The sequence below is a fragment of the Cyprinus carpio genome, chromosome B16 (genome assembly GCF_018340385.1).
Source record: "Cyprinus carpio isolate SPL01 chromosome B16, ASM1834038v1, whole genome shotgun sequence".
Lineage (NCBI taxonomy): Eukaryota > Metazoa > Chordata > Actinopteri > Cypriniformes > Cyprinidae > Cyprinus > Cyprinus carpio.
In genome coordinates this window covers 19,920,792-19,933,260 of record NC_056612.1, presented here as the reverse complement: position 1 = coordinate 19,933,260, position 12,469 = coordinate 19,920,792, and the positions used below count along the sequence as shown (strand labels likewise).

General features: G+C 35.9%; 1 protein-coding gene across 19 annotated transcripts in view; it reads left to right on the top strand.

The window, feature by feature from the left end:
* LOC109093672 (receptor-type tyrosine-protein phosphatase U) overlaps nucleotides 1–9,545 on the top strand; it is a 211,313-nt gene extending 201,768 nt beyond the window's left edge. For 15 of the 19 annotated variants that reach the window (XM_042741371.1, XM_042741370.1, XM_042741367.1 and 12 more), the window contains 4 exons: nucleotides 114–239; nucleotides 2,301–2,458; nucleotides 6,835–6,970; nucleotides 8,007–9,545. In XM_042741371.1, the coding sequence (XP_042597305.1) occupies nucleotides 114–239; nucleotides 2,301–2,458; nucleotides 6,835–6,970; nucleotides 8,007–8,069 (483 nt within the window). In that variant the 3' untranslated portion in view covers nucleotides 8,070–9,545. The remainder of the gene's footprint in view (nucleotides 1–113; nucleotides 240–2,300; nucleotides 2,459–6,834; nucleotides 6,971–8,006) is intronic. The other 4 variants (XM_042741369.1, XM_042741380.1, XM_042741383.1 and 1 more) reach the window with 1 other exon arrangement.
* The last annotated feature ends 2,924 nt before the right edge of the window (nucleotides 9,546–12,469 follow it).

Below are 12,469 nucleotides of genomic sequence, written 5' to 3'. Positions count from 1 at the left end.
GTCATCAGGATCTTATAATGCTAAATTATGGCATATATATGTATATATATTGTCTATGTGTCTCCTTATTTGTTAATTCCTATGTCTCATTCTGTTTTCTTCTATCTTTCCAGCCTTGTGTGCAGTACTGGCCCGAACCAGGTCTTCAGCAGTATGGTCCTATGCAAGTGGAATTTCTGTCCATGTCTGCAGATGAGGACATCATCACCCGGCTTTTCCGGGTCAAAAACGTAACAAGAGTGAGTTCCATTAATGATAATTTACTTTCTTACTTATAAGTGTTTTTTTTTCTCACATTACCTCATTATATTGCAACCCTAGCAGACCCTTAAGTTTACTCACTTCATCCTTTTGGGACTCTAAAGGTATACGTAAGGTAAAAAGTCATCCAGCTGTGCAAATGAGCCTCTTAATTTTCTTTCTTAAAATGCGAAGTAGATTCCAATGTAATTTCCTAGGAGAATTCCTTGAATTACCACCACAGGGTTTTAATGATATTCAGCGATAATACATTTTTCATACCTTGGAACCGGTTGATCATTATGTTGTGCCATTTAACCATCAGCTTAATACCCCAAGTTTGAAAAGTGCGGAAATTGATACTTTTATGTAATATTTAAAAAGCTTTGAAAGCATTCTGAGGCCTTTTATATTACTCTGTTGGCTATTATGCCATGTTACATTCAGATCACGCTTTAATAAACTACAAGATAAAGTGGTATAATAAATAGGGTTTGTCAGTCCAATATATTTTGTCAGCCAAAGCTACAAGAGCAATTAAAGAACAGAGGAAAAGCTATTTCAAAATATCCATTTTCATACCATCAGCACATGACACTTCATATGGCGGCACTTTCGCAGGCAAGGACAGATGCTGAAATAAGTTTTCATAAGCCTGCAGATATGAAATATACATTAATGAGCGTGCCACAGAAGGTCATTTTTTACCACTTTTAAGTTGCCCCAGCTTGTCATTATTGGAAGGGCCAATTTTGTTCTGTTTTGCTCTGCAAATGTTTTATAGCAGTGCTCTTTGCCTAATAGATGCCTGCATTTTTCTCTCAGCTCGATGTACTTTTGACAGATGTTACAGTGTTTTAATGCTTTTGCATGCAGCGTGTCTGTGGAGCGTAAGAAAAACTAAGGCGATTGGGGGGGGGGGGGCATTTCCAGTGCTGTAGAGGGAATTAAGGGGGTGTGTGTTATTCAAATGTGACATCTCTATTACTTAGATTATGTGGTAGAGAATGTGTTACTGTTTTTGTATGCTCCTGCTTTTAAACAGTGCTCTTTCTGTGTTGTTGCATGTCTGCTGAAGAGACTTGTGTTTTGAAAACGCCTATAAATATGGGCATTCATGGATTGTGATTATCCAGGAAATCTTACATGTTAATGGAAAAATTAAATCTTGCATATTAGTTTAATCCTCCATATTATGTTTGATGTGCTTGGTTTATTTAATGATTGATTAAACAATAGATAAACAAGACATGGTTTGTAGGCTTGTAGATTATTGATGTACAGCAGGGTAAAGGATATTTAGGAGAACATTGGAATGTTTCCAAACCTATTTATTTTTTTTATTTTTTTTCTGGCTAATCAACAGAGAATTTTAAATTGTCAGCTTTGGGATGGGTTATTTAATTTTGCCGAAACTTAATGTTGACTTAAAATTATTAGTGAGGTGCATAACCCATGTAATTCCTGGTTTGTGTTAGAAAAAATTATTTACTGGAAAAATTGCCTTAAATTTCGATTACATTCTCTATTCTGTAAATCAGACACAATATACACCAACAATCAATGAGCATTATTATCAATGAAAATGGCTTGATTTTCATTTAAAATTCCTTTAATTTGAATATAACTTCATAATACACCCTAATTTAATGTCTTCTGGTGTCTATGTGTGTCCTAGCAATTGTTTACAAATTGGAAGAACATTTTGGCAGAAAAATCATTATGTCAAACTTGTTGAAGTGTGTCGTTCAGCTATGGTCAGTGTGCTGACTTCCTCACAGCAACCCTCAGGGCAGTTTTGGGGTGTGCCTCAGGGCTCTATATTAATTCCACCTGTGTTTCAAGCCAAAGTAGGCATCTGTTTCTTCCCCACCCAAGCGAAACTCTTTCCCAGCAGACTCATTCATCACAACCTAAACACTGCTGAGTTGGCACTGCTGAGACCTCAGCATGGAGAACAGTCCTATGCTACTGTACACATTCATAAACAAGCCCAAATGCACAGCTGGTGATGCATTACTGATTGTGACCTTTCCATTTCCCCATCTCATCCATGTGAACTGCAGGAGGGTCAGCTGGTCGTGTGCCAGTTCCAGTTCCTGCGCTGGTCTGCATATCGTGACGTGCCTGACTCCAAAAAGGCCTTCCTCAACCTGCTGGCCAGTGTGCAGAAGTGGCAGAGGGAGTGTGGGGAAGGTCGTACAGTAGTCCACTGCCTGTGAGTAGTATTGTGTGACATCCCACACATCCCACAAATCTAATTTGTTTTATTAATTTACAGCCTGCTGAATTTCATTTTGAACAATGTCTCTTAAGTGATTTCATTTGATTTGTTATAATCTTAAAGTTAAATAAAATTAGTTACTGTATGTCTACAAACTTTTTGTTTTCCGTAGTCTTAATGCAGATAAATTAAGCAAACTTCCATTTTGCAAATTAAATTTGCACACAATTAAATTAGGTTGTGACAATGTGATCAAGAATTGTGTTGCATTAGCTGCTTTTAATTAGCTAAACTGAAGAAAAAGTTGCTCTTTTTGAGCACATTGCTTTTAATATTTCTTTGTTAATGTTTTGGTTCGATTATTTGCATTCTGTCTATTGATTTTCCCTGCACAGTAATACATACCTGCAACTGTATGTTGTAATCTGTCATAAGCTTTATGCACTGCTAATCAGATACAGACAAATGATACAAAAAAAAAGCTTAATGGTGCAGTCCTGCTGTGCTTAACTACATCTTTTACTTCCACCATGTGTCCTCTACAGCTTGTCATTGATTGATGTTTCCCCAAGCAAGTGATGCAAACAAACCTTTTTTTTTTTCTACTTGCCCGGTGAGATGTATGTGTAGTCTAGCAGGTGCACCGGCACTCTTCATCAGTAATACAGGTAGTGGAAGATCCATGAGCCTGTGTGTTTTAAACACTTCACAATTTGAGATTTTATTATCTTATAATTCATTTGGTGATAAAGTTTTTCATTAAATTTAGTGTGAATGTAAATTGAAGTGGCCACATCCAACATGAAGTAGAATTGGTGCTTACACTACATTCAAAAGATTGAGGTCAGATTTTTATTTTATTTTTTTAAAAGAAATTAATACTTTTATTCAGCAAATATGTAAAATTTCTAAAAAGTGATAGTAAAGCCATACTGTCACAAAAGTGTTTTTTTATTTAGAGAATTCTGAAAAAAATATCACATGTTCCAAAAGCATATTAAGCAGCACAACTGTTTCCAACATTGATAATAAATTAGCATATTAGAATAATTTCTGAAGGATCATGTGACAATGAAAAGTAATGGCTGATGAAAATTCAGCTTTGCCATCATAGGAATAAATTAAATATTAAGGTGAATTTAAAATAGAAAAATATTTATTACAATTGATATTATTTCAATTTATTTTAAATTCTAATAATATTTCACAATATTACTGTTTTTACTGTATTTTTGATCAAATAAATGCAGCCTTTGCAGGGACGTGGGAACTATATTGTGAGAGGGGGGGCGGGATTCTTTGGGGGTGGGGGGGGGGGGTGTTAGTGTAGGCCTATAGTAGGCTGTGTTATGTATCCTGATTGACTTTATGATTAGTTAAATCTTTTTTGCACATGCATCGCCACAGAGTTAACCATTTCAGACAGTACAGGACAGCCTCTGTCTCGTTCACTTCACGTCTGTGGGTGTTACGCACAGCTCAGTGTGGCCCAGGCACGGCGCCAGGATTTCCGGTTTTGGATGGGCCAGACCAATCGTGGGTGGGCCTTAAATTAAAAATGTTAAAAAAAAAAAATAAAAAAAAAAAAAAAAACATTTATCCAATCACTGCTTAACCTAATAAATAGCCTGTTATAGTATATAACAGACTATTTATTACTGTTATATTATCTGTGCGTTATACATAATATAGATTTTAATAGCTTGATGCTCTTTAAAATATTTTGTTGCATTGTTAAAAGTTTCCGGTGCATAGGACAGACCTATCCGCGATTCGCTCTCCAAGGTTCTGACCAAAGAAGAGCGCTTTGGAATCTCCATTACGCATGAAACGCATCATACCTGGGCTGCGTTTCCGATAACATTGTCTCTTAGCGCGCTACGAAGACTCTTCAGGTATAACTTAACTAAAGGTATACTACCACTAAAGTTATACCATTGCTAGGCGTCTTCAGGGGTATCATCCACTCGCGAGGCATAGGCGCTGAAAGGCAGAGGCGCTGGCGCCCTCCTAGCAACGGCGCTGTTTTTGGTAAAACATGATTTTGACGACTTCATTAAGTTTTGTTTTATAGAAAACTATGTTTAAAAGATATTCGTTTTGTATAACTTGTATCTTAATTTTGATCAATGTTTTATCAACTCAATTGCCAATATTTAATAAATAAGAAGCAAATATATAGCAGACAATGTAATAACCTTAGTGTAATTGTCATAATTTGTGTAGTATTTTTTTTTGTTTGAGAGTTGTATTTTTTTTGTGTATGGCTTGAAAATATTTTGCCTATCATCCGGTGGGTAGTATTACTTTTGGTTTGCGCAGTGTATTTCAGTCTGGACTCCTTTATTAATAGAGTATATAAACAGACGTTTCAATATATTGGTATTAAATGCATGTTTCTGTGAGAATTTATATTTCAAGTTTTTACTGCAAATGTCGAAATGCGCGCGCTCTTGGTCCATCAGTGCTTGAATCAATGATCACATTAGAATAAAATATCTCATAATAAAAAATACAAAATCGACTGATTTATGAATGTATATGCAGAGTTCTCATCAGTCGGAAATACAGATAAACGCTTTCATTTGTTGTATTTTTGATCCTGAAAGAAAACAGAACAACAAAGAGAGCGAATCATATGCCTACATTGAGTCTGTACGTGTTATGCTTCTTACGCGGACTTTTGGGACTCAGTTTGAAATGGTGTCAAGGCGCAATGAATGAAATGCACAAATGGTAATTAAATAGTATACCCCTGAAATGAACGAATGAATGATGATCTGCTTTTATGTAATTTTTCCTTTTTTATTCAGAATATTCACAAATGTGTTAGCTATGGCATGAAATATCTGATATTCGATTGTCAAATACATGCAAGTGGAAGTGTATTGTTGTTGAAACACCTTTATAACGATCGCGTTAGTTGAGCTGTATGCGCGATATAATTTTATGACACAAAATTTGAAATGTAGGCTTAAATCAAACACATTTTAATTCAGATTCTGTATATATATATATTCTGTATATATATAGCCTATATATATAGCCTATATATATATATATATATATATATATATATACATATATATATATATATATATCGATATATATATATATACGTATATATATACGGAAAACAAAAACAACGAAAAAAAACAGCTGGCTGACCCCTAGAGCTGTTCCAACGTCAATGAGCCTTTTTGTGTTTTTGATGTATTTTTGTGTTAAAAATCCTACAGACTCCAAACTTTTGAATGATGATGTACATTTGATTCAGTAGTGGCCGATGGTTCAGTTTTGAATGGTGCGCAATCCTGCCTTAAGCTCCTTTAATATATAGTCAAGAGAAAGCCAAATCAAATAACATTAAAGAGCAGAAATAAATGAACTAATCAAAGAGCAGTTACACTGAACGAAAAAATTAAGAGATAAAAGACTAGGCACAAGAAAACTGAGGAGAGGAATATTTCATTTTGTAATATTTTACTATTTGTGTGATCTGAAAATGACACATAAATTGTGATTGGCCACAGATAAATGTCACAGGGCATTTCATAAGAGCACGTGGACTGTCTGTCAGGTCACGTTTCTGCCTTGCATATTGTTGTGATGGCCGTTGTGCCCTTGAACAGCACACTTAATCCTTGTCTTCTCACAGTGTTATCTGTGTGTGCCGTGACCCGTATCTCTGTTTGCCAGTGAGCCAGATGAGAAACATTATATGCATTATTTATTTCTGTGTACCTCTGCAAACAAATCATGAACAATATTCTGACATGAACAATTAAACAAACCAAACAGCTCTCAAATAAAATCATTTTCTAAACAGGGACTCACTTCACTCATACCCAGACTTGCCTAGGTTTTAACATGGTCATTATCCTTTAAAGCGCACACTCCACTTTCCCCTCCTGCCCACCGAGCCACCTCATCTGGAACCCCAGGCACGAATTTGTTTCCCATCGCCGCCCAGAAGCACATCACTCAAAACTGTCACACCAACCACAGGCAGAGAGAAGAGATTATGGAGATGAAATCAATTATGCTTTAATACAGAACAGCGCAGGCCTTTCTCAGCGCTAAATCCAGAGCTGCCAAAGCACTGACTGCGATTGATTATCTCACCATTGCCTCATCTAGCTGCCGCCGTCGTGCCGTACACATACATAACAGAAGACCTCTGCGGCTTTTCAAACGGCTCTTTGTATGCCTCTCATGCAGGCTGGTTTCATATTAACTGGATATGTGAAATTTCTGTTGTAGACTGAATATCAGTATGCAAAGCAGCCAGATCTGTTTCTCCACTCTCCTCAATGTCTGTCTCTTCTTCGCTCATGACAGCCGGGCTTGTTGTTTTCTTGTCTGTCTAGGAACGGTGGTGGCCGCAGCGGAACGTACTGTGCTAGCAACATCCTGATGGAGATGATCCAGTACCAGAACATGGTGGACGTCTTCTATGCTGTCAAGACCCTTCGGAACGCTAAGCCCAACATGGTGGAGACACTGGTGGGTACAAAGGTTCAGTACCAGTGAAATCGTACAATAACAGATCTATTCAGAGACACAATAAAGAGATTATTTGTTGCAAAAAGTAAGACGAATCACAAAAGGAAGTCTTGCCTTTGAAGTAAAAATATCCAGAAAATTCACAGGCCCACTCGGTATTCCTTGGGCCCAATGAGAAGGTAGCAGGGGTTTTTAATCTTTTGGATGCCAGAGAGCCCCAAATATGATGGAAAGATAGAAAAGTGACTTAATAGTTTTATGTATAAAAACGAAATGTTAATTAAAAAAAAGGGGTTTTATATATATACTTATTTATATTATATTTTTATTTTTATAATTGTTTTTTTTTTTTGTTTTACTATTCCATCTACTTGTTTTCTTTTCATTTATTATAAAAAATGACCCTCTCACACTACCGTTCTCTATTCTTTTTCTGTTCTTTCAGCTTTTTCTATTTATTAAGAAAATGACCCTCTAATACTAGCTCTATTCTTTTTCTATTCTGTCTACTTTCTTCTTTTTATTTATTATTAAAAAAAACCTTGCTATGTGTACTGCATTAAACTATCCAAGACTTGTCACAGCATTTACATTATTGTTCTTTTTTTTTTCATTGCTTCTTTTGTTACTTAAACTTCTGTCTTGCTTGCCCCTTTATTATGTATTTCTGTTGTTATTCTTGTACTGCTGTAGATTTCCTGAGCCTTACAAAAAGCATTTGAGTGTACATTCTGTCACTGACACTTGTACATATGACAAATAAAACTTGAAACTTCTATTGTCCCCATTTGTAAGTCGCTTTGGATAAAAGCGTCTGCTAAATGATTTAATATAAATGTAATGTGAAATTTAGAAGATAACTAAATTGTCTACAAAAAAATTAAACCATATGCAAATGGAATAAATTAGTATTAATTATTGATTTCTGACGTAAAGTCTTACAGAACAATATACTGACCCCAAACCATTGAACGGTAGTGTTTACACTCAAATTATTGCCCTAATTCTCTGATTTCTCTGTGTCTGTGTAATGCAGGAGCAGTATCGTTTCTGTTATGAGCTGGTTCTGGAGTATTTGGACTGCTTGGAGGTCAGATAGCGGAACCCCCCCCCCACATGCATCCCGCCATGCTGACCTCACTGCATGGAGCAGGACCACCGGCAGGCTCACTCTCACACCCCCAATCACCTCTGCTTACCTTTTTACCTTCTTTCTGTCGTCTAACCCAGATCCTAAAGCCAAAGGAAAAGGATGGTACAAAAAAAAAAAAAATGTGGATTTGAGTTTTCTGCCTTTTACCCCAAACATCTAAATATGTTCACCGTTCTGTGACATGTCTGTTTTTTCGGTTTAGGATATTTTTAGCATATTTTCCTCAGAACAGTGAGTGATTCCAGAGCCTGGCTTGATGCGGTGTGGTTGGTTTAGCTCTGCTTGCAGAGATAGTGGGCCGTTTCTAAAAACGGCAGCTTTATTTTACACCTACCTGTTTCTCACTGGCTGGCTGGACTGAAAAGCAGAAATAAACATCACTTGGAGAAGATCTCTTCATGTGCAACACAGTGGAGCTGAGAGTCGGGCACCTTTACCGTGGCTCTTAAAAGGAGTCAGGCACCTGCCGTGCCCCTTAAAAAGCGCCAAAAGGACAAACACACACATGCATGCACACACAGATTCAACCAGCAGACAGCTTTCCATCAACTGCCTATCAAGACGCTGATGCCTCTTCAACGCTGTTTCTCCCTCATGGGTACTTTTCTCTGAAGTTTTGTTCTTGTATCATCAGAGGCGGAGTTTATTACTATATATGGTGCCATATGTCTCAAGAGGAGATTGACAGGAGAGTTGGGCGGCCACGTTGCCCCACTGTGGCTTTCCTATATTGTTGTGACTGTTGTCTTTTTTCCTCTCACTTGTATATATACTTAACGTCTGCTGGAAATCTCTTACGTCTTAAGGTGTAAGTCTCAAGTGCTAACACTGGCCCTGTGTGCTTAAAGTAAAGGAAGTACATTAACAAGGGGCAGACGTGATGGCATTCTAAAGCTTGCGGTGGATTACACCCTGACCTTTATCCTCTCACTCAATGGTTTTGAGCGAGCGCAGTTAATAGTCTTTTTACAACGGCGCTGCGAAATGGGAACGGAGGCGAAACTGTGTCAGAAGTGAGGAGAAAGAGACCAAAAGGAACACCGGCAATCTTCTTCTTTTCACTTGTAACTATTTATCGGAGTGACTCGTGTTCTTTGAGTGGATTTGTTTAAGAATTGTGCAGCTTTGCGTGTACAGCTGAATACTGGGCTCGAGATTTTTCAAAGCATTTCTTTAAGTTTACATTTACAGTCCATTTCTGTTGCATTGCAGTATGTGGTGGGCTTTATTTGCCACTTTAATAGCCGGATACACAATGCTTTATCATCTGATTGTCAAGTGTGCATTTCATGTATGGAACTGTTTTTTCAAGCATCAGATGTCTAATCCCATGTTAGCTAGTCAAATTTCTGTATCACATTTTAAAATAGTAATTTTGGCCTTTCACACCTCAGAGGTCCCTTATATATATATATGTATATATATATATATATATATATATATATATATATATATATTATATATATATATATATATATATATATAACAAAAATATATTTTTGTTTTTGCTCCACTCCTATTGAGCAACAGGTTATTTTATGCTATATTTTTTATTTTATGCAGCAGTTTTTTACACAATTTTTTTAATTAAATTTTTAGATTTTTTGTCGCCACATTATAAAAGCATATAAATCTGGCTTTTTTTAACTTGATTTAAACATTTCAACAAAGAATTTCCCATAGAAAATACATGAAAAACAGCTTATATAAAAATTGGTGTGACCTTCTGAGGGGTGAAAATCAACCTTCTTTCACTGTCTGTTGGTTGAAAATAAGTAAAGGAGCTTCAGGCTGTAATTTGTAATTAATTTGTGGAAGGTGCCAGACACTTTAGTGCAGTAAGTAGAACCGACGGCCAAGAGTTCAGTGATAAAAATACCAAATTCTATTTACCACCATTGAATTACAGTAGTTTAAACTAAAAGCACTAAATAAAATAGTTTCCACATCAGTATTACACACACACACACACATCTCTCCAATTGTTATGACCCCCAACTGTGAAATTGCCATATCAGCAAGATGCCAAGTTAGCAAACCACAGAGGCGTTTTCTCAACGATTAAATTACTCCGCATAAACCATCTCAGATGTCAGCCTGCCTCAGTCCACACTGACTGGCGGCTCACGACCGCATCGAATGACTGATGGTGTTAACAAGCTGTAGTAGTTATAGGGACAGTTCTCTCAAAAATGAAAAATCTGCCATTGTTCCAAACGTGACTTTATTTCTACTGTAAAACACAGGATTTGGGACGATATGACAGAATTGTCATTTTTGGAAAAAATTTTGTTCTAAGGTAGCCAGAGAAAATATTGCCTGAACAGATTACACAGACAATGTTGTGACTTTTTCTTTTTTTTTACCAAATCCCCCTTTGGACTTTCTTGGAAAGTGCCTGGACACTGGAAAGTATGTGTACATATAGATGTATATTTGTGTTCTGTGAATAGTATGTGAATAAAGTTTGTTCGACCAGATTTATCAATTTAAAAGTAACAGAAAGAGTTGAATGTACTGTTTTAAGACCTGTTTCCTAAACATTCTGCCAAAAGATCTGACACATGCTCAGTCAGCTGAGGATTTCTAAAAGCCATTCCAAAGTCGCCCCTTCAGAAGGCCCATTCAGTCACTTTAAAACCCTCCAATGATTGTTTTTTTTTTTTTTTTTTTTTTTTTTTTTTAAATATATAACCATGCTCATTCCAAAGACATTAGCCAACTTCTAATGGTCTCTATAGTCACCGCATAACTATCCCTAGTGTGTCACTATGAGAGAGGAAGGACTTTAGCCACTCTTGAAGCTGTTGAGCCAGGTCCTTGTTTTTTGTGAGTTTTGTTTCTTTATTTGTTTCCTTCCAAGTGTTTCTGTATGATACTGAATGATCTGAAAAAGAACTGTGTTTTTGACCATGTGTTTGTGGGACAGGAAGAGGACACAGAGGCATATATCTCTTGGGGAACTGAGGGTTGGGGTGGGACGGGTGTTCAAACTACAATAAAATGTTCTAAGACTGTAATTGTGTTATTGGAGCATTCATTTATTCAACAACAGTTAAATGTACTGGGTGTTATGGCATAACAACGAAAAATTATTTTTGCATTTTTTCATCTTAATTGTTAATGTTAATTTCTACATATATATTTTTAGTTTTCAAGTTTTTGTATTTGTATTTTCAACAAACATGAATTAACAATGAACAATATTGAATGAATAATAATATAAAATGTACCTATACTTTAAAACAAAAAAAGCAAAGTTGTAAATAAAACAAAGGTTAAAGGTTTTAATGTTAATTCTAAATACTAATTTAGTTTTTCCACTTAAAAAATTCACATTTAATTCAATACGTTATTTGCCATTTCTTTGTAAATCATTTTCAAATTTACTAAATTTCTGAGTGAGTTTTTCAGTATAGATCAATAAATGCTATAAATCTAGTTTATTATTAGTTTGATAACTAATGCATTAGCTATTGTTAACCAATTAAACCATATTATTGTTTTCAAATATATACATTTTGTGTAAAAATAAGTTCTAATTCAATTTAACCTGTGTTGAGAACTGTTGATGTTGATGTTACAATATTTTAATTTAGCTTAGAAAACTCGTTTTATCTCTATATATAAAAATGTGAATATATATATATATATATTATATTTACATTTTTATATATGAATATGTCATGAAAATGACCTCTGAGGATTAATATTAGCATTAATATTACTATACTATTGTTGCAGTATTCATCTTGTTGCTTGGCCAATTGTACTGTGCGCTGCTGCTGTGATGGAATTTTTATATATATTTTTAGTGGTAACTTTACGTAGGTTCATACAGGTAAGATTAAAACGTAATTTCAGCTCAAATCAATGTTTCATGTTCACAGCTTTATTTGTTTGGTCACCCTATCTGTGTTTATTTTGTGATAATGACGGGCCGGCTGTACATTATCCCTTGCTTATTGTAAACATTGTTTATAAGAAGTCATGGCATTTGCAACTGTGCTGTGGAATTGTTGAAAACCCATTACCAGGCAGACAGTCCATAATTATGTGGAGTCTGGGAGAGAAGTGAGGGCTCCGATTGTTCTTGGGCACATCCTAAATGGAACTTGAACATAAAGACTGTGACCGCACTGACATTTCATATCCTCGTGCTTTGTCAGCCAGATCTGCTCTTGTGGGATGGACTCACAGTCTCTGCTGATTCATTAGATTCTCTCGCCCTTTTTAGACCACCGTCTGTCTGCCTTTCCATCCTTCCCTCCTGTCCTTTCTCAGTCTGGTGGTTCTTATCACTGTCTTTCTATCTCTGTAATGTCTATTTTTTGTACTCCATCTCT